Source organism: Dermacentor albipictus, chromosome 1 (assembly GCF_038994185.2).
Source record: "Dermacentor albipictus isolate Rhodes 1998 colony chromosome 1, USDA_Dalb.pri_finalv2, whole genome shotgun sequence".
Lineage (NCBI taxonomy): Eukaryota > Metazoa > Arthropoda > Arachnida > Ixodida > Ixodidae > Dermacentor > Dermacentor albipictus.
In genome coordinates, this window is record NC_091821.1 from 86,375,595 (window position 1) to 86,399,010 (window position 23,416).

The 23,416-nt window shown below is 43.1% G+C and overlaps 1 protein-coding gene across 2 annotated transcripts in view; it reads left to right on the plus strand.

Moving 5' to 3' along the window:
• The first annotated feature begins 1,708 nt into the window (after positions 1-1,708).
• ppan (Brix domain-containing protein peter pan) overlaps positions 1,709-23,416 on the plus strand; it is a 57,442-nt gene continuing 35,734 nt past the window's right edge. The window contains exons 1-3 of one of the 2 annotated variants that reach the window (XM_065424583.1): positions 1,709-1,824; positions 2,078-2,248; positions 20,227-20,550. In XM_065424583.1, coding sequence (XP_065280655.1) covers positions 1,804-1,824; positions 2,078-2,248; positions 20,227-20,550 — 516 coding nt within the window. In that variant the 5' untranslated portion in view covers positions 1,709-1,803. Of the gene's footprint in view, positions 1,829-2,077; positions 2,249-20,226; positions 20,551-23,416 lie in introns of both variants that reach the window. The other variant, XM_065424584.1, reaches the window with a different exon arrangement.

The following is a 23,416-nucleotide window of genomic DNA, read 5'->3' on the forward strand; positions in this document are numbered from 1 at the left end:
GCAGCGTTGCCAACAAGTTGTTTGCATGATCTATGGAAGCCGACGCCGGCAGGAGAAAGAAAACGATTTATGGCTGCGCTGGTTAGAGCTAGCTGTTCTTTATTGAAGTTAAAATTTTAGAAATGTTGGTTTAATACGGATTGTTGGCGAGTGACAGAAAAAGAAAAGAACGTGTAATAGTTTCAGTTTTTTTTTTTTTTTTCAGATCCACACTTCAGCGATGGCTGGGCCAGCGCCTCCTCTTATCTTATCCCTGAAAAAAACAGGAGGCATTGGCTGGGCAAAGGCATAGAGTTTCCTACAAAAAATTGTAGGAAACTCTATGGGCAAAGGAACGAGCGTTCGTTTGAGGGATCGCCAATCGTTTTTGCGCAGGTGCGAGTAAGAGCGGGCGCGAGAGAGAAAATTTGGGGGCTTTTGCTCCTTGAATATATATTATGACTTCTGTGATATGACCCTGCCTAGGTACTGCCTACTACCATAGAATAGCGTTGTAGGCGTGTCCCCCTAGGCGTGCCGGCATTGCGGAGTGGAGTCGAGTTTGTTTACCCTCAGCACGACCATTTTTTTTTTTTTTAATAAAGCCGGTCGTTACCCTCAGACACTGGCTGCCGGCGCGGTGGAGTAGGTGAAACAAAGGGCTAAGTTGCGGCGGATCGTAGCTTTCTCGCGCGCTCCGGCGATGTACCTTGTAAATAACATGACAGCTGTTTCTGAGGGAGCAGTAACGACCGTAGTGGAGCCCGGGCCGCATATATTGAAAATCTAGAAGGCAGAGCGCCTTAGCAACCACGGTTGAACGCAAGTGGCTGAAAGGCCGCCGGTGACAATGACTGACCCAGTACCAGCGCCGCAGGCGCGAGAAAGTCTGTGTGACGTACGTACCTTCAGAGGAAAAGTTCTGACTGGTGTTGCAGAAGTCGCGGGGGGTGGTAGTGCTGAACTTAGCGTCACAAGATGGCGGCTGGACGTAATTATATTTATTCAATCGTGTTTTTTTCAATAATTAGAACAACGTGTCATTTTTTCGCATTATTGGCGGCGCCTCCAGGAAACCAAAGCGGCAGCGGGGACACCAAAGCTAGAACCCGAACTGGTCCGTGGTTTAGGGCTCGCCGAGGCCTGCGCGTGCCAGGCGTGAATAAGATCGGCTGTGCGCTCTCGCGGACAGGCAATTTTTTACGCGAACACCCCCTGACACGCTTCGGCCTTTGCGGCCCCAGCCCATGTGCCGCCCTGCTTCCAGCTTTGATCCCCCCGCTATCACTTGGGGTGCCCTGGAGATCCTGCGCCGCCTGCTTTACTATAATCGCAGGTGCTCTCCTGAGGCCTCCGTTTGCCAGTTGCATGTGCCCTCCTGGAGCAGTGCTTGTAAAAAATCCAATCTATCGTCACGAAGAAAAAAGCGACCCGCGACTTGTACAACACCGGTCAGAAACTTGCCCCTTCAGACAGCGATCGCCAAATGGGGTGTCCGTGCCCACTGCCTCACCGCGCGGCCAGCCAGGGGCGCAGCGCAAACAAACTCCACCGTACTCCCATGCAATCCCGGCATGTCTAGGAAACAAACGCATGCAACACGCGCTACGAAACCTCTTCCGTAGGAGCAATAGCCCCCAGATTTTCTCTCTCAAGCCCGCTCTTATTTGCGCCTGCGCACAAACGACTGGCGATCCCTCAAATGAAGGTCTCGTTCGCAAAGGGACGAAACATATAGATCCGATCCAATCCATTGTAGTAGCTGACAGAGAGGCAAACTGCAAAGGTAGCGCAGGAGCGGACGCGCACGTGCGGCACTTCAACATGGGAGCGAAAAAACGAAAAGCAAGTTAATATGTCCACATTTGGTCTTTGAAACAGGCGATTTTTGTAGGGCGTTTTCTACAGTATTTACTTTTAATCATTTGTGCATGCTGTGGGATGGATTGATAATGTTGTCCGAGGCAGATCCTGGCCTTGTTACCGCGGCACTTGCCTTTTGAATGCAGCAGCTGCACGCAGAAGGATGGTTGAGCATGGAGCACAGGATAAATATTGTCGATGTTCTGCCTAATTCCTTGTACGTATTTTAACGCAGGGACGCGCCGTGAAAGCTGCTAAGAAAGGCAGTGCATCGGTGGAACCAGAAGAGGTCTCAAAGGCGCCTCACACTTTCGTTATATCGCGCGGCACTCTGGGCAAGAATGCGTCAGAGCTGATGACAAATTTCAGGAAAGTTATGGAGCCCTATACTGCCTCAAGACTGCAGGTAAGTGTTCCGTTTTGATTCAATCGGTAACAGACGTATACGTTTCCATTCGGAGCCTGCTGGAATTCAGCAATTTTAAAGCATGCCAGCACGCTGGAATGCTTTAAAATCGCGTTCTGCTACTTCCCTGCTTCGAATTTTGATGCAAAACATTTGTGGATAGAGTGCTTGCGCACGCCAAGATGATGGCGTGACACCTCCTGCGCGTGTGCTTGTAATCCGTGATTACTGAAGGCATCTACAAACCTTGTTTTAAGGCAAAGCAGGTGCGTCCGACGTATTTTTAGCTTTTGGGATTCGGGTACACTTCGATATATATATGTGCAACTGACGGTGGTATGTTCCGGACCACCGCCAGTTGTACTTGGCACCTCCAAGAGGCAGGGTGTGTATTAGATGAGGTTCTGAACAATACTTTGCAGTGCGGTGAACGCGGTTTAAATCATGGATCCGGGACCTCAAAGTGGTTCGATGCAATGCTCACGCATTTATCTTGCTTTTACCGCTAAATCGCCGTTGTATTTTTCGTCGTTGGGTTCTGTTTGGTAAGGTAGTGCTGTAATTTCCAGTTCATCACACCAAGTTTGATTCATGGTGTCCCTTGAGGCAAGTTTGGTCCTATGGGTATTCGTATGTGCAAGTTCAGAGAGTAGTGTTTGCGAGATGTAGATCATGTGACGTTATCAGGATTAAAAAAAAAAAAAAGTTGTCGGATCATGTGAAATTATGCTGAACATAAATTTGGACTAATGATCAAGTCAGAAAGCCACCTTTTGATGTTTCCTGTTTCACACGGGACCAATGTTCAGGTGAAGAGGCAACACATCAAACTAGGAGTTCCCGTGATGACCAGTTGTTCGTGTTGAACATGTGATAAGATGACCAGCAACACAAAAGAGTTCCATGTGTTGTTGGTACTATTTTTTATCAAGGGATCTGCATTGAATCTGAAACATAGACAAATTTTTTTAACTGGCTTTATTTTCTGTTTCTGATAAAAAATCTCCAATAAACTGCTTTATGACCTTTCTAGGTAGATTACATATCTGACGCCTCATAACTAAATATGTCACAGCACACCGATCTGTATTAAGCCGGAATACATCTTGCTCTTGTCTACTGTGTGGTATCATTGAGGCTGTGGTCATTTATCTTCTGTGTTTATGCAAACAACCAGTTACTGTACAATATCAGCAGTATTATGAGGGGAGTAGCTTGCCATATGTCTTTCGTGATATGAAAATCCTGGTGCATATATTAAAGGGAAACCAAAGAGCAATGTAAAGTTTAGCTGTATTAGCAAATTAAGTATTGGCAATAGCAGAGCAGTCACTCTTATCATGAGAGGAAAGACATGAAAATGAAAGGTGTGAGGTGCAGCCACCTAGATGTTCCTGTACTAGCTTGCTCTGATGTCGGGAATTTTAACAGGATTTACTAGTTATTTATTACCTGCCGTGGTTGCTCAGTGGCTATGGTGTTGGGCTGCTGAGCACGAGGTCGCGGGATCAAATCCCGGCCGCGGCGGCCGCATTTCGATGGCGGCGAAATGCGAAAACACCCGTGTACTTAGATTTAGGTGCACGTTAAAGAACCTCAGGTGGTCCAAAATTTACGGAGTCCTCCACTACAACGTGCCTCATAATCAGAAAGTGGTTTTGGCACGGTAAACCCTATAATCTAATATTTTTTTTTAGTTATTTATTGGCATAGAAGGACTACATCGCATTCTAATGTAACAATAGGCTCAGCCCAGCATACTTAAAAACTTTTCACAAGCTAAAATGGCCAACATACTGTGAAATATGTCGCATTGACATATTTCATAATATGTCGACTTAGGTTTTGGTGCAAACATCAACACAGCAAAGTTTAACCTCTACTTTATTCACTAGTAAGCAGACCTTCACCACCATATAGAGTACACTAGACTCTTTAATGAATACTGTACAATTATAAACTGCTGTACTGTTGCTATTTAGCCCCGCAGGGGCGTCTGCGTCAGCAGGCATTTGGTGTGTTACAACACCACGTACCCGAGCACATGAGGGTTGGACCCTCCCGCGTGTAGCCGTGTGCAGCTTAGCCGTGTCTGGGGAAAGGGGGGTTCTGGGGGTTGAGCTGATGCTGGGTGTTTGGACCTTTAAGGACCCCCGGCGGAGGCAACACACCTCTTTGGCCTCTGCTTCACATAGACGGCACCTCTAGACTGACCCACCTAGAGGAAATCGCAGTCGCCTTTTCCTGTCCCCCTCTTCAATCTTTTGCTTTCTCTCTCCCAGTTTCTTCTTTCCTGTCTCCTTATCACTTCTTCTCACTTCCGTATTCTGGGCAGCAAGGGTTAACCTGGTGTAATTATCCAACCTTGGGCATTTTATATTAGGTTATAGCGGCGATGCATGGCTGGCTTCTGCAGGTATTCTCCTGACCTTGTAGCGTCCCCTTGTTGGGCTCAGTGGTGGGATGCCACCATTGCTGCCGAATTTTCAAAGTTTGCATGGCAAGCGCTTTTCCCCCACTGCCTGATAGCTCCCTCAAGACCTCAAGGCACTGATGAACTATTCAGCTTTATTATGAAACCGAAATACCATGTTGTTCACAGTCAACTCGAAATTAAGACATGACATGACAAGAACTTTATTTGAGTCATGAGGGACTGAGATCTCGAGGAGCCAAAACCGAAGGCTCCCGTAGATCAAGTCGGTGACGCCGCCCACGATGGGACCGGGAGATGAAGTTCCGCCACAATGCCGTGGGCCCTCTGGACAGCCTGGAGTTGAATGTGGAGATTGCTGCACTTGAGAAATTCCTGCAATTGTTCTTTTGTGTTGTGTGGAGAGGCGTTAAGGGCTGGGCATAGCCAGAGCATGTGTTCAAAAGAGCATGAGTCATGACCACATTTGGTGCACGACTTTGAGTGGGCAGGATCTATCCTGTTAAGAGACCGAGGAGTGGGATACGAACGGGTTTCCAGAAGTCTGAGTGTGCTAGCCTGAGGTTTGTTCAATTTAGGGTGAGGGAGTGGAAATGTCCTCCTGCCCAGTCGATAATGGGAAACAATTTCGTGGAAAGTACCTAATGGATCTTTGTGGATGTTGACCTCGTTACAAGCCTGGCTACCCGCGACAGCACGGTGCGTGAAATCGCGCGCTCTCTGGTGGGCCTGCTCATTAGGATTACATCCAAGCAGGTTAATTGAGTTATCTAGATGGGCTGGGAACCACGAGATGTGGTATCCTCCTTCGCTGCTGTCCCTAGTCCTTTGAAGTGCTTTAATCAAAGTACTGTTCGCCTGTTCCGATACGAGAGCGGATGAGAAGGATCTAACCGCCGTGCGCGAGTCCGAAAAGATGATAGCGGGAACTTTTGAGCTGTGAAAAGCCAGAGCGATCGCCGCTTCCTCCGCCACATGGGCAAACTTCGTATAAACACAGGCTGCATGTCCGAATGATATCACCGTTTCTTGTAGCCAAATCTCTGACTAAAGCAATAGGCCCAGTTTATAAAGTAAAAAAGATGGGAAGTGGTGATCTTCTCGAAGTTCGTGACAAGCCACAATACGACTGACTTGAAACTTGTAGCATTTGTAGCATTTCCCATCTCAGTAGACCCACACAGGATGATAAATACAGTGCGCGGGGTCATCTCAGAAGATGACCTTCTTGAACTTAGTGAAAGTGAATTACTAGAAGGATGCCAAGAACAGAACGTTGTCAAGGTGCAAAGGATTAAAATAAGACGAGATGACAAAGAAATAACCACTAGGCATATCATCATTACTTTTGGAACCAGCATTCTTCCTGAATCAATTGAGACAGGTTACTGGAAACTACGTGTCAGACCGTACATTGCAAACCCGCGTCAGTGTTTTAAGTGCCAGCGTTTTGGGCATGGGTCACAAACCTGCAAAGGGCGCGCTATTTGTGGTAAGTGTAGCTCCATCGAACACTCTTCTGACGGTTGCACTACAGCACCCCACTGTGCCAACTGTGAAGGAGACCACCCAGCTTACTTGTGATCCTGCCCATCGTGGAAAAAAGAAAAACAAATAATAGAGCTCAAGGTCAAACTAAATCTGTCGTTCCCAGAGGCACGTAAGCGTTTCTCACTCCACAATCAGTCCAGTCCTTCCTACACCGATGTGGCATGCCGGGGGGCAGCCCTACATCATGCAGCGGCCGCCCAAGTCACACAGAGTGTGATGGCGGTCACGCCATCAGCCCCCCCACCCCTTGGATGGAACAACCAGCGCTGTTCCAGCCCCCACAAAGGAGGGCCAGCAGACCCTCGGGTCTGTTGGACCCAGGGCCATTGCCCATGCAGATCGGCCCAACAAACCCGCGAAAGTGCCCGCTGCACGGGCAGTATCCAGTGCCTCAGACGAGGTGATGGATACGAGCACAACTTCGGCATTTCAGACGCCCAAGGAACAGCGCAGCTCCCTCAAGCGTGCTGTGAAGAAAGAAAAATCCCGTATCATGGGGCCTGGAAAGGTCTTGTGAGATAATCTAATCTAAATCTCTTAGACACACAGCACAAAACACATATATTATGGATACACAGATAATACAATGGAATGTCAGGGGTTTACTCCACAACCTAGACGAAATTAAGGCACTCCTAAATAAGTACAATCCAAAAGTGCTGTGTGTCCAAGAAACGCATCTTAATCCTTTACGCACAAACTTTCTCCGACAATATGCCATTTACCGAAATGACCACAACGACGCCCTTGCCTTGTCTGGTGGTGTGGCAATAATTGTAGATAAGGGTGCTTACCAGCAATTGCAGCTTAAAACGCCCCTAGAGGCAGTTGCAGTCCATGCGATACTATTTAATAAACTGGTAACAACTGGTAACCTGGACGAAATTAAGGCACTCCTAAATAAGTACAATCCAAAAGTGCTGTGTGTCCAAGAAACGCATCTTAATCCTTTACGCACAAACTTTCTCCGACAATATGCCATTCACCGAAAAGACCACAACGACGCCCTTGCCTTGTCTGGTGGTGGGGCAATAATTGTAGATAAGGGTGCTTACCAGCAATTGCTTGCCAGCAATTGCAGCTTAAAACGCCCCTAGAGGCAGTTGCAGTCCATGCAATACTATTTAATAAACTGGTAACAACTGGTAACCTGGACGAAATTAAGGCACTCCTAAATAAGTACAATCCAAAAGTGCTGTGTGTCCAAGAAACGCATCTTAATCCTTTACGCACAAACTTTCTCCGACAATATGCCATTCACCGAAAAGACCACAACAACGCCCTTGCCTTGTCTGGTGGTGTGGCAATAATTGTAGATAAGGGTGCTTACCAGCAATTGCAGCTTAAAACGCCCCTAGAGGCAGTTGCAGTCCATGCAATACTATTTAATAAACTGGTAACAACTGGTAACCTGGACGAAATTAAGGCACTCCTAAATAAGTACAATCCAAAAGTGCTGTGTGTCCAAGAAACGCATCTTAATCCTTTACGCACAAACTTTCTCCGACAATATGCCAATTACCGAAAGGGCCACAACGACGCCCTTGCCTCGTCTAGTGGTGTGGCAATAATTGTAGATAAGGGTGCTTACCAGCAATTGCTTGCCAGCAATTGCAGCTTAAAACGCCCCTAGAGGCAGTTGCAGTCCATGCGATACTATTTAATAAACTGGTAACAATTTCCTCACTATACACCCCCCCCCCCCCCCAACTACCATCTTTCAAAAACGGAATTTCAAAGCTTTATTAATGAACTGCCTGAACCTTATATTGTTGTGGGAGATTTTAATGCACACAACACCCTTTGGGGAGGTTGTCGTTGTGATGCCAGAGGACGCTTAGTGGAAAGCTTCCTCTTCACTGCAGATGCATGTGTACTTAATAATAAAGAGCCTACATTCTATAATGTGGCAAACAAAACATTTTCCTCAATTGATTTAAGCATTGCATCTGGTACACTCGTACCGTATCTAGAGTGGAACGTGCTTAAAAATCCATATGGAAGCAGCCATTTTCCGATCATCATAAAATCAACAAAACGTGATGAATGCTCTCCATGCATCCCCCACTGGAAAATCAAGTCAGCCGACTGGAAACGTTAAGAACTCACCCGCCTGACCTGGGAAGACATCTCTACACTTCCTATTGATGATGCAGTGGCATATCTGACAGCATTCATTGTTGGTGCGGCGTCATTATGTATCCCTGAATCAAATGGATCGCCCTCAAAACATGTTCCCTGGTGGAATGCGGAGTGCAAGGAAGCTTGTATAAATCAAAATAAGGGTTGGAGTCACCTTCGCGAATCTCCAACTGCCAAGAACCTGATCAATTTCAAGAAAATAAAGTCGCTAGGTAGAAGAGCAAAACGGTGGGGTAAACATGAAAGTTGGCAAAAATGCATCAGTAGCATCAATTCATATACAGTACAGACGAACGGAAAGCCTGGAATGGGGGGAATAAAATAAAAGGCCACGAAACTCATCCTCTACCTTTAGTAGACTCAAGGAGACTCTATTGAGGACCAAGCTGATTCTCTAGGGGCGCATTTTCAGTACATTTTGAGTTCATCCCATTACTCAGATACATTCCTAAGATATCAGCGACAAGCGGAACAACAGCCTCTGGATCAAAAAGGAAATAAAAATGAACCTTTCAACCAACCATTTAACATGGCGGAATTTCAGGCTGCTCTGAACTGTTGCAATAAATTGGCCTCTGGAGATGATCGAATACCTACATGCCAAAACACACAAAACACTACTATCACTTTTTAACGCCATATTCTCTGCCAGTTATGTTCCATCTGCCTGGAAGCAAGCAGTCGTAATTCCTATTCTCAAAGAGGGCAAGGATCTGACTTCGGCCAGCAGCTACAGGCCTATAGCCCTGACAAGCTGCCTATGCAAACTCTTTGAAAAAATGGTAAACAGATGCCTAATTCATTATCTTGAAAGCATAAAATACTAGACCCCCTGCAGTGTGGTTTTAGGGAGGGTAGATCTACAACAGAACCCCTTGTCCGCATGGAGGCGAATATCCGAGATGCCTTCATGCACAAGCAGTTTTTATTAGTGGTGTTTTGAGATATGGAGAAGGCATACGACACAACTTGGCGTTTTGGAATTCTTCATGATCTGACTGGTATGGGTGTCAGAGGCAACCTCTTCAACGTGATTCAAAGCTACCTCTCCAATCGTACGTTCCGTGTCAGGGTTGGTAATGTGTTATCTCGTCGATTTATGCAGGAAACGGGTGTGCCACAAGGTGGTGTGCTGAGCTGCACCCTATTCAGAATCACAATCAGTTTTTATTCATGACAAAATGAGGATAATTACAACATATGTATATACAGAAGGAGGTCCTGTAGTTGGAAACTGAAATGGGACCTCCTGTGCATGATGACTAGAATTAATAATACATACAACAATGGCAACATGAAAAATTTACAAACAAAGGTTTTAAGAGACAAGGCATAAATGAACAGAAAAGCAGCATATGTAAGTATTAAGCAAAAAACAAGGCTTCGACTTAGTCAACGAAAGGTGAAAAAAATAGCTAAAAGAAAGAAAGTGAAATAATATATATATACACATATATATATGCCGGAAGGAAATCAAGAGACAAAGAGAAAGTTAATAATACAACTCATACTATACTCAAATGGGAAAGTCAGAGGAAGTTAAAAGAAAATGCTTAAGTTCTGTACGAAATCTGTGAGCTTTGAACAATTTTAAAGGGAATGGTAATGTATTCCACAGAGATAATGCTGAAAAGTGTAGTGATTGCTTACCATAGTTGGTGCGAACTAAGGGCAAAATGAAGTTAATATCTTTAGCAAATCTAGTATTATTAGTATTAGTAAGGGATGTCTTCGGTATGATGGTTACTGGAATATCATTGTTTAATGCCCTAAAAATAAATATGGCCAGGTTATATTTAACCAAGTCAGTCACATTCAAAATATAATGTGCATGTAACAGCCGAGTTGCGCTAATGCTACGAGGTGAAAATGTTATTAGCCGAATAGCTCGATTCTGAATGACTTGCAATGAAGTTAGGTGACTGTTATAAGTGTTTCCCCATGATTCAATGTTATAGTTAATATGAGAATGAACAAAAGCATAATAAAGCGACATGAGAGTAGAAAATGAGAAATATGGTCGTGCTTTGATTAAAACGCGTATCCCGTATGCCATTTTCTTTTTAACATTAGCAATGTGAAGGTGAAATTTGAGATGGCGGTCAAATTCCACACCTAAATAGGTGCAATGATCAACTGCATTGATTAGGTGATTGTTGATTGAAATAGACTGAAAGAGCTCAGGCGATCGCTGATGTGAGGCAAAAACGACAAAATTGGTCTTATTATGGTTAATCTGTAGCTTGTTAAGTTCACACCATGTGGAAATTTTCACGAGATCTTCATTGAGCTCGCGTGTTAGTGTTGATATACAATTGTTAGAGCTAAATATAGTAGTATCATCTGCGTACAGAATACACTTCGATGAGGAGAGGCAACTGGGCAGATCATTAATATAAATTAGGAAAAGTAGAGGACCTAATATGGACCCCTGTGGTACTCCAATGTTAGTAGTAGCTTCTTTAGAGTAGTACCCAGAAGTATTAACGACTTGTTTTCTATCTTGTAAGTAACTGCGGATTAGAAGTAGAGGCGGACCAGTTATTCCGATGGCTTCAAGTTTAGCACAAAGAATTGTGTGATTAATTGAGTCAAAGGCCTTGGATAGGTCAACGAATATAGAGGCTGCAAATTTACCTTCATCAATTGCTTTTTTGAGATAATCAGTAAGAGATATAAGTGCCAGATTAGTTGAAAAGCCTGAACGAAAGCCGAACTGAAAAGGGGAAAGAATACTAAATTTGTCTAAATATTTTGTTAAACGTTTTTCGAAAAGTTTTTCAATAACTTTATTAAAAAATGGAAGAATGCAAATGGGTCTATAATTCCGTGTAAGCATGCGATCACCTTTTTTGAAAATGGGAATGACTCGACCACGTTTGAGTTCACGTGGAAAAACACCGGTTTTAAAAATCAGGTTAATGATAGCTGAGAGGACGTTAGCGATATGTTCCGCGATCATTTTAATGTGGTAAGCATTAATATTATCTAGGCCAGCACTAGTGGCTTTAAGGGTTTTAATTACTAAGATTACTTCATCAGGTGTTGTTGGAAAAAGGAAAAATGAGTGAGGTAAGCGCTTAAAGGACATGTTGCAGCATGAATCAGAATCAGAAGTGCTATTGAAGAAAGCATCACAAAATGCATTTGCAATATCAAGCGGATTAATGTATTCCATGTCATTGTGAATGATGCTCGAAATGACTTTCTGAGAGTTATGGTTTAAAAAGGTGTTGACTATTTCCCACTTTTTCCTAGTGTTATTACCACATTCTATAATTTTTTGTTCGTTATAATTCCTCTTCGCATTTCTAAGCTTAGCAGAAAGAGAGTTTGAAAATTTTTTGTAACGGGCAAGTAGTTTAGTATTGAAAGGTTGCTTCTTTGTTTTTTTATATAAATTTTCACGAGACCGCATAGCTTTCAGAAGGCTATCTGTAAGCCATGGATTTTGTGGCAATGATACCTTTTTTCTGCATTTTATTTTATGACAGTGGGAGTTGAAATGCGATGAAAGTGTGGTTAAAAATTGCGAAAAACATTTTTGAGGTTCATTAGACGACATAACTTCTGACCAGTCAGTTTCACTTACGCTTGCAAGGAACATCTCTTTGTCAAGTACAACTTTGTAGAATGACGTGTTAGATAAGGCTGAGTGATTGCGCAGGCGTAGAACGATAGGATAGTGATCGGTAATATCGATGGTAACAATTCCAGCCTCAGGTGGATTTGTTAAGTTCGATAATGCATGATCAATTAAGGTACCATCAGCAACGTTAGGACAACGAGTAGGGAGGGAAATTAAACATTCATATCCAAAACTGTGGAAGATGCTTGAATAACTAGAAGAATTAGATGAATTGGTATCTAAGAGGTTAATGTTGATATCGCCCATGATTATTGCATTACAATTAGCGTATGATATTTTTTCCATGGTTAGATCAAGCGCACTACAGAAGTGAGTAACTAAAGAAGAAGGTGAGCGATAAATGCAGCCAAACACTAAGTTCTTGTTGCCTATACTGAAGACGGGGGAATCAAATTCAACAAACACAGATTCACAGTTAGTAATATTCAACTCCAAATCTGGCCGTCGTTTATATGGAATGTTAGATGAGACAAATATAGCTGAACCACCGTGATTACTAATTTCTCTGTGAGAATACTCAGAAGTGTATGAGTTAAAGCAGAATAGGTCCTTGTCATCATGACTAAGCCAGGTTTCAGACACACATATTATTGAAAAGGTATTGTTAAGTGTCGAAAACAGGTTCTCAAAATCATCAAAATGCTTGCGGAGACTTCTAGCATTGAGCATTCTAGCATTCTAGCATTCTAGCATTCTTCTAGCATTCTAGCATTCATAGTAAAAATGAATTCCCTATGTAGGGTCATACCATGAACAATGTTTTATTCAGTGTATGTGGATGACATACTGATAGGATTTAAATCATGCAATATTTCTATCTGTGAGCGACGTGTACAGCTTGGCCTAAACAAAATATCTAAGTGGGATGATGAAAAGCATGTTCTATTCTCTAAAAAGAGGTATATTACCTGACCCTGCTGTACATCTTAATGGACAGCGGCTATCTGTCAGCCACAAACATAAATTTTTAGGAATCATCTTAGACTCAAAACTAACATTTGTCCCTCACCTTATGTATCTGAGGGTGAGATGTCTGAAGACAATGAATTTTCTGAAGCTCTTGTCCCGCACATCTTGGGGAAGTGACAGGAGATGTCTTTTCAGCCTTTACAAAAGCCTTATACGGCCCCGCCTCGACTATCGAGCTATAGTATATAGCTCTGCAGCGCCTACTGCTTTTAAGTTGCTAGATCCCATTCACCACTTGGGTATACGCCTGGCTACAGGCGCTTTTAGGACAAGTCCTGTAGAAAGTCTGTATGTGGAATGTAATGAATGGTCATTACATCTCCAAAGGACATATTTAACTTTTGCCTATGCTCTCAAGGTTAAATCAGACATGCAGCGTCCATGTAACTCATAAGTGACGTGTCTACTGCCAGGCTTTTTCGTAACCACCCAGCTATTAGGGAGGGCTGTGTTGAACCTTCATTTGATAGCACTGGCAGAAGAAACAGGTGTCTTAGTCCCAGAGAATGAGAATGTCCTAATGGCACCCAATCACCTGCTCCCACCATGGGAATGGCAGACTAGTGAATGTGACATCTCCTTTGTAGAAATATCTAAGAGGGCGCCAGAAGCACATATACAATTCCATTTTCGTGAACTTCAGAAGTACTCCTGTACAGAATATACAGACGCTTCCAAGTCCTCTAAAGGAGTTTCCTACGCAGCTCTGTGACCTTCATTTTCAATATCCGGGGCACTAAATCCACACACAAGTATCTTTACCAGTGTGTCTACCAACCGGGAACTCTCAGGGATTTTGAGTAGTCTGGAAAAACTCAGGGAAACCTCAGGGAATATGTGCTTCTATCAGGGAAAATTAGCTGTAATTTTATTGAAAGGGTCGAAAATCGAGGTAATGCTGGCTCGAGTAACAGCAGGAATCGTAATGAATCTACTTTGACGCCCTGTCATTGGCTGGAGGAGTTTCCAGTGTGCAGTCAACGACTGACTTTCCGGATTCGCGATAATTTTGACGTCTTCGTGGCACCACCACGTACCCCATAGTGACAATCTATCAGGACGTCTTAAATTTCGGACGTAAGAACTCTTTGCCGTCCGATTTTTCGGAGGTTTTGCCCTGACCACAGGTCCGAAACGGCATTAATCAAAGCCACCACCACTGTCATTTTGATTACCTTGCCGCCTGGAACCGGCGCTCTCGCACGCAGATCCGCTGGCAGCCGTAGCCACCACGTTGGCAACGCTAGGCCTAGCTGCTTCGACGTTCGCTATGAAGCTTCTTGGCATTGGTTGTCGTGTTTTTTATTGAAAGAATTGGCTGCTGTCAGCAACGGCACGGACTCCGCCTTTGTGGTCCTCGCGGTTGGCTTAGAAGCTTGGAAAGCAGGGTGTGTTGCCTAATGTTGGTTCCCGAAAGTCAGCTTCGCCTCCGTACATAAATGTTACTTGGTGAAGCATACGCAAAGGTATTGCAGTGAAGCATAACAAGCGTGTGAAGGGGCTATTGCTAGGGGACACAGTATGTATTCCTTAATTACACACGCGTGCACCCGGTATTTCATGTCACAGTACGAGCACTGATATGCCTAATACGTGCACTGGCAGGCCTTCAGAGCGTTTTGGAATGTACCTGTGGCGGTTTGAGCCTTTAAGGGCATTAAATGACGCAATAATTTTTTCCAACTGGCCAATTTTTCTGACGTTTTCGCGGCCCCAGGGGGTTCGAAAAATCAGACGTGGACTGTGCAACTGACCAAGAAGATGCTTCAAGTGGTCTGTGGGGCGAACGAGTAGCGGAAGGAGGACAAGAACAGAAAGGACCTACGCATTGAGGAATGAACGGGAAAGGAAGCGTGCTGCCGCCGTTTTGAAGGAGCTTGAGCTCAATAAAGGAAGTGTTGGCTGATGCCGAGATGCAGGTGTCTCTCAACCAAACCAAAATAAACCCTTTAAAGCAGTGATACAAAACACTGAGGCGTCGTGCGTGGGCTGAGAGTATGTCAGGACAGTTGAGGTTCACTTAGAGCTGTTGAGAGAGAATCTCAATTGTGACAGCGTTCGGGCCTTATACCACTGACCTTGCTATCAGTTTATAGAAGTAGCACATATTCGAAAATATTTGCTTGTGTATGCATCTCCTTTTTATTTGTATTTGAGAATGTTTGACTCGATTTGCAATTTTTTTCAAAAACATCTTATTTGCTCTGCATTTTACTAAACCCTCCTTTCTATTCTCCTTTTGAATAACATTAACTCTACTCTTTAGTATTCAAATTGGACTAAGTCGTTTTTCTTTTAGTTCTTTTGTATGTTTACTAGAGGGTGACAGCATCAGGCGATATGGTTTCAGCCCATCTTGACATAAAACATAGTTCTGCATCACTTAGGGAATTTTGCAAAGGTGCTCAGGGAAAACCTGGAAAACTCAGGGAATTTAGAAATGTCAACTTGGTAGACACCCTGTTTACAGCGGAAGCCTATGCTATACTATCGGCTGTTCAAAACATAAGGCTCACAAACCTTGCTAGGGCTATTGTGTTTACACATTGAGTGTAGTCAGAGCCCTACATAGTCCAAAAAAATTTAAGTACTCAGTTTTTAGTGAGGTGTACAGTCTGTTGTGCTCCCTATATACATGTATGTGCAATCAAGTGATTGTCATATGCTGGGTACCTGGTCACAAAGGTATAGAAGGCAACGAAGCTGCTGGCGAAAGCGCTACGTCAGTAACTTCTAACTACACAGATGGAAACATCTCCATCCTTGCCACAGACCTAAAGCCTTTTCTACTTCGTAAATTGAGGAATCATTGGCAAGGCGAGTGGGATACACAAGCAATGAATAAGCTTCACATAATAAAACCAAAACTGGGGAACTGGATAAGTGGGAAAGCAGCACAGTACAAGGAAGTAGTACTTCTTTGCCGATTAAGGATAGGCCACATATAGGGTGCTCACTCTTATCTCTTGATTGGGGGCGATCCTCCAACTTGTGTGGCAATAGTCTCACAGTCCTTCATGTTCTTATTCAGTGCCCTGCAATAGAAACAGAGAGGAAAAAGTATTTCCCCTCTGCATATTGCCAAAATATACCTCTTCATCCTGCATTTTTTTCCTGCATTCCTGCATTCCTGCACCGTTTTTTAATCTGTAAATAGTTTGATTTCTTAGCTGAAACCGACACCCTGAAAATCATTTGGCCGGGCAACTTTTAGCACATGACTAACAGCCCTGCCTTCAAGGGCTCTCTTGAAACTCTGGTGTCAGTGTTATGTTCTATTGCATCATGCTTTAATGAAAGGCCATTACTATAGCCCACATCACTACCTAGTCAGCGTCATTATTTTAGCACCTTTATATTCTACGCCACTTACAGCGACAGTTTTTAGGCCCTTTTACAGCCATATCAGATCTACCATGAGGAATTCATTGTGCACGTCATCCATAATACATCGTTAACAATACCACTTGTCATGGTGCTTTCATGGCCTGGCCCTTGCTCCATAAAACACCACACATCATCTGTTGCTATTTAGTGTTGCTTCAAACTAAGTTTGGATTTCTAATTGGCCAGTGCAGAAGGAAACACAAGGACTGGAAGATGGAAGAATAGGTGCATTGTCCACTCTTTCTGATTTTGAGTTTGTGTTTCCATGTGTGATAGTTGGCTGTGATGAATCGCTATCTTGGTCAAGTATTCATTTTATAAGTTTAGATAACTGCTGTGTAGCACATTTCTGAGGTTTGCAATGTGCAGGAATAATTGTCCAGAAGTGAAATTAAATTATTCTTGAAAAAAAGATTCATGAGCTATTCCATGCTGTGAAGGTGAATGACCAGCGAAGCTGTTTAGCGCATGACACAGAGGTGACCCAGAATATTGAAAATAATAATATATTTATTGTCCTAATCTGTGGTCATAGTGGTAATATAGGTATGCACACACATTCGCGTATCACCTGTTATTAAATGTGTCCGTCGCATAAGACAATGAATGGCTCATACCCCCTTAAGCAATGGCTCATACCGCCGTAAACACGACCTCCCCATTACAACAGAAGAGAAGTAAAATGCTACGCTGGAATGATGAGCGGCTACGGAGCCAGCTGTGGAAAACAAGGCCACTCGAACCATTGCTGGTTGATGATAGTTTTTTTTTTGCACAACGGAGCCAGCTGTGGAAAAAGGTGACGACGACAAACACACGAGCAGTGGCAGTAGTGCCTTTGCGTGGTTGGCACCAAGAATTTTTTAACAGTCCTTTTTGAAAAAAGTTGTACAAAACATTTTTTGAAAAACATCTGTTCATGCCCTTGTGCCTGGGACTTCTTTGGGTCCCACGTGTGACAAGGGTAATTCAAGGACACATTACAGGTCCCCGAGCTCACAGGGGTATGTGCCATTGAGCTTGGATCCTTTCTGCACTATCGCCAGCATTGGCCCCTATGATTTGTTTTTGGCAACACCTCGAGCTCATTTTTTCAAGATCTTTGCCTTCGACAGCTGCGCTGTAAAAATTGCTGGCTCTCCCGTAAGTGAGAGTAGATGTAAGCATGAAATGGCAACCGGTAAAGCAGATTGGTTGATGATACTAGCCACAATCTTAAAATGGGTGTAGTGCATGTTTGCCGTGGCACACCACACCATGCCATACTGTGCACTGGTCCATATGGAAGCTGCCCAGCTAGAAGAAGAAAACCGGCTGAAGACGGCATGAGAGGCAGCAAAAGACGCCAGGGAGTCAGAGCGCACTGTCCAGCTAGAAGAAAAGTGCCTGAAGGAGGCATCAAGCAGCATGGTGCCATCTCTTGAGGCGACGCATTTGTGCCAGAGAACTCGTGGACCGTTGTTGTTCAAAAGAGCACAGGCAACCCTGCCTTAGTGCCAAAAGATGCAATGAAGTGTATGGTGCCCTGTATCGGCCTTTTAAACGTTGCTATTGGAAATGACAAATAAAACTACAGCATACTAGAAGTTACAGCTTGAGGGGTATTGTGAACAAACATCAAGAAGAACTCGGAGGCAATATTTTTTGTAACTTGTTTAGGCAGCAACTAGCATATGGCGGTCCTGTACAAGGGGTCGGGGGCTGGAGACTGCATTTTTTTTAGTTGTGACTGGTTGCTCAGGTGTTCTCATTTGGGTGCTTGGATAATGGCTCTTGCTTCTGGCTCAAGGCCACGTGAAGTTCACCAACCACGAAAACTAAAAACATTTCATGCTTAAAATAACCCAGTGTTGAATTGTGTTCCATTCCTTATGCACTAATGCTTTGAGAGTTGACTACTTGGGAAAAGAGACATGCGATTTTGTCATTCATGAGTACCTGCCTGTAAACAAAGCTATTGCATATCAATGAAAGAATCATGCACGTGAGCATCTTGCTGTAGCTTCAAAACGAAATTAGCTGTTAGTTTTGCAATGTCCGTAATCAGAAATGGCAAGCGCAACGATACCGGATCTGATTGAGCATGAGAATGCAGCGTTCTGCAAGGCAGTGCATGAATACTCCTGGCCACCATTGCACAAAGCAATTAAAGAGTTGTGCTGACAGCAATTCTTTACAGCTCCTTGCTAAAAAGGTACGCATTCTTCCAAACGTGCATGTACTATTGGCATAAATTGGAATGCAAACAGGAAAAAAACTGATTGCACCACTTGTTACGGGTAATTATATGGGACACGAGGGTTGCAATGTGGGCTTGTTGGTAATGCACCTCGAATAGGTGTACGGTAGTGCGATTAAACAACAGGGCAAACGACACACAGGGACACACACAGCAATGTGTGACACACACATCACACTACCGTACACCTATTATATGGGAGTGTGATGTGCAAGTACTCTGTAGCCAGTTTCTAAGCACGATGTAGTCCTGATTGTATGTTCGGGAGCTTGATTTGAAGAAGTGTATGAAATGCAGGCAAACATGGAAACTGTCTTTCTGACTGTTCGCATTTGAATTTGTACTGATGGTACACCGGTGACCATACGGCACTTGTTCCAGCCATCACACATGTGTGATGTGTGCCGGTGACCTTCATAGAGTTAAGGCTCCCCTTAAAAACCGAAAATTGGCCCAAAAATAACATTTCATGTTTTGTCATTTTTGTGTCTCCAAAACCCTTAATTCTAATAACATTCATTTTGTAAGACTTTATAGGTTATGTTCCAATAAAGATGCTTCGAAATGTTTTTTCTTGGTTTCTCAAAATAATTTTGACACATTTGCGATTTTGGAGAGAAAATAGGTAAATTTCTATTTTAGCTATCGTAATAATTCTTTCTTTACTGTAAAGATAAATGCATGAAGTGTGCGCTAAGCCCAAATTTTAAGGTTTTTGATCAGAAAAATTTTGAATTACTCATATGTTTCACATGTCGAGATCACATTTTTTCAGGCAACTTTGATAGGCCCCAACCCTAGTTCCATTTGACCTACGATATTACCTTAGTGCACACCTTAGACATTCTAGATTATTCCTGTATCCTAACCACTGTGTTTGGTTTCGTCTAGATGCTAATTTTCTCCAAACAAAATAACCCCATTCCTGTGATATATCGGGTACTAAGTGTCCTACAACAAAAATATTTACATTTTTGGAATCCACACAGAAAAATACTCAGTGTGCAAATTTGGCAAAGATTTATCCTAAAATAACGTAGTTTGCTTTTAGGTACAGTGTCCCCCGTGTTTCCAAGGTAGGCTGGGATAAGAAAAATTATGTGGACAAGAATGATGTAAGAAATATGTAAAAATAATTTTATCATCTACTAAAGATGCACATCATGCCCAACCTTTTGCATAGATAAACACAATAGCATTTAACTGAGCTCGGGACTTCAACAAAGTTGTTTAATTCATGGAATACTAACACCTACACAGGAATTCCTTGCACATAATATGGGACACCAGCCAGGCGGTATATAACAGGTTCAGCCAGTCACAAACTAGCAATGTAATAACATTCTCTGTCATTTGTTGGGACAGAAGTTTGGAATGACATACCCTGTTTCGTTAGTAACATTCTAAACATTATATCATATTTAAAAAACATGTATGCATGCATATAAGAACCGTTGTTGTTACCAAATATTTTATTTTGTGTCTGTTTTTGTGATGGATCTAAAGTTAGCCATGTAGGCTAAGGATTGAGATGATTCATTCAGTTCTATTTTACTGTGCTGGATAAACTGTTCTTAAAAAAAAATGATTCTTGTGTTGCCACACAGGTGCGGAGGAAGAATGTGGTCAAGGACTTTGTGTCAGTGGCTGGACTGCTACATGTGACACACCTGGTGGTCTTCACCAAGACTGAGAAAGCCATTTACATGCGACTAGCAAGGCTACCTCGTGGGCCCACGCTTACCTTTCGTGTGGAAAACTATGCCCTGGCTCGTGACATCATTTCAAGTTTGAAGAAGCCTGTCACCTACACACATCAGTTCAGTTCTCATCCACTGCTTGTGCTGAATAACTTCAGCGGGGAAGGCATGCACTTCAAACTAATGGCCTCCATGTTCCAGAACATGTTTCCATCCATTAACATACACACGGTAAGCAAGAAATTTATGCATTGTCCCCTTGTCTTGCTGCCATTGCTTGAGCTGGGCAAGCAGCCTGGAAGTTCATTGCAATCCCGATTTTCAACTTATGCAGCTGCATATCATTGGGAATGAAGTACCAGAGTGCTTGCACTAAGCATTTCAGGCAAATTTAAGCACGCCCCAGTGCTTAATGGCATTGAAGCTATCCATTGCGGTGTTTGAGCACAATGTCACAGGTTCGATCCTTCGCTGCTGCAGTTACATTTCGATAGAGGTGGAATACAGAAAGGTTCTTGTACCATGCTTTGCTTGCACATAAATAAGTCCAGGTGATCAAAATTGTCTATATGTTCCTGTCAGTGATTTTGCTTGTTCGAGTAAGACCTTTCTTTATCCAAAAGGATACCATTACCTGTGTTAGTTGTTTATGAATGTTACTAAAAAAAGCCCAACCTTTTGGCTGCCAGACAACAAAAATCTGAATTCTTCCCGGTGGTTTTCCTCTTTGAAAATAACACTCGATCTTTACCAATTTAAGAAATATAATACCCAAAAATGAAGGACTCTGCATATTAGCAGCCTTTAAATGGAACAAGCATACCTGTGCACCTGGTGGTTGCCTGGTATTATGCAAGTCCTAGCACGTTGCTTCCATTGAGCACGCCATGGGTAGTGCCCAATACGAAGATGCTGAGGAGCCATGCATTTTGAGTTGTCTCGCTGTCAGGTAGTGGAGATGGAGCTTTTCCTTTATTTTTTCTTCCTGTCCCCCTTTTTTCTTTTTTTAAAATCAAAAGTGACATTTGTTAGCCTTTTGTGACACATCCACTTGTATTTCCAAAAGAGAAATTTGCATAGAGGCTACTTTACATCTGCATTATCTGAAATCAGGCTTTTTTACATGACCTATAATCCATTGCAATTGGCTTTTAAGCCCTATCAGTCAACCAGTTGCCAATATTGAAGCCTGTTGCTTTGCGGTCTTTCTTAGGCTTCAGCTTTTTTAAGGTATGGTCTCAAAAGAGTTCAGAAGACATCACCAACTTCACTTTGCATGTATCGTATTTACTTGCATAATGATCGCACTTTCTTGTCAGAAAAATTGACGCGAATTCAGGAGTGCGATCATTATGCTGGTTAAATTTCCCGCGAAAATAAAAAAAAAAAATCATTCCGCGTTTGCTGCGGGATGTAGATGTCCCATATGGGTGTCCCGCATTTGTGCGGGACACCAAAACAAAAATGGCGGCCGGTGGAGCAAGCCCACGACCTACTGTACACAGTAGGTCGTGAGCAAGCCGAACGCAATTTTTTTTCTTCTCGTGAGTACATTGAGTGCATTGAAACAGTTTCTTCTGTATCGGTAATGAATAATATTGTTAATATCGGCAAGATTGCGGCAATAATAACGTAGCCATGTCCACTTTGAGGGGACAGAAATGGAGATGGGCGCGCTTAGCTGCCAGTGACATAGAAACACATGGCTGGCATGCTGTGGAAACTGCGGCATCTGTCTTTACTGCTATCCTAATACGGCACGTCTCCGATAAGGGTGGGCGAATATCTTAGCTGTGTTATAAGCGTCAGCGTATGAATAGGGTACACTTCCAACGTATCAGTGTAAACGTAGCTACTATCGTTGCCGCTCGCGATTTGTTGCATGCCCATGAGTGCAGACAAGAAGAATCGAAAGGCGCCCTTTATGTTGTTGACCAAAACCATAATGAAGCCTACAAATAACAAAGGCAAGTTTGGATGTACCTGTTTTTGTCATGAAAGTGCGGAAAGTAATGAAGTGAGGCATCTACTCAAGAATGTTTGGTGCATGCAGATCGCTTGGTTTGTCTTGGAAGAGTCATTCGCGTAGTATTCGACAGATGGTGCATGATCATTATTAGCTAGACTTGGCACACGACATATCGCTGCGGCATATTCGGGGTGCGATCATTATGCGAGTAAATACGGTAATTACTTCTGGACAGGAGGCTATAAGCTCCTTTATAACTGCAGTAGTGAAGAACCATATTTAAGTTAGTCTAATTAGGTAGTTTTGTTTAGAAATAGCAGAGTGACTGGTCATACCATGTTAAAGGGACACTAAAGAGCAACGCTAGATCAATTTATACTAGCAAAATATTTGTTCGAAACCCTAGATGTGGGTGCAGCTCCTACCTGGGGCAAGCTTTTTTGTCCGCTTTCATTTCCATTTTTCTTATTTCTACATTTCAGTTAAAAAAAAATACTTTCCCGTAGGCTTTCTCTGGTTTCATTTTCTTTGCTTCATGTGTAACTAATAAAAACTTGGGGCCGTTGTCCTTATTTTTCTGGTTTATTCATGAATTCGGCAGACAAGGGTTGATCACGACTGAAGAAAATGCAGGCGAAAATTTCCTTCAATTACGCACTGAAACATAAGCATCAGTGTGACATTACAAATTTTGATGTATCTTCTCATATTTGGACCAATTTGGCACATGTTTTAAAAACTTGTGATGTTGATTCTTTGGCTTAAGTGCGGTGTAATCCTTCTTTAACAGTAAACAACCTACCAGACCCAAGCAGACACTGTCAAAATTCGTAATGTAAGAGCACGCTGGTGCAGGAACTTGAGGGTGGCATTGCCACCTGCCTTTCCGTTGTCTTCGAATTCTTTCTGGGTTGCCAAGCCTCCTCTCGTGGCAAGAGTGGCTGTTTTGTGATAGTATGAGCATAATTTATTAATGCAGCTTGACTTGCTGTGCCTCTTTAGTGTTCCTTTAAAGAGCTAAGTTTTTGTAGGCATGTTTGGAAGTAATTATGAAATGGAATGCTTTCAGAAGGTCATTCCCCTATTTATAATGTACCTTATAAGCTGATTTTTCACAGGGCGCTTTTC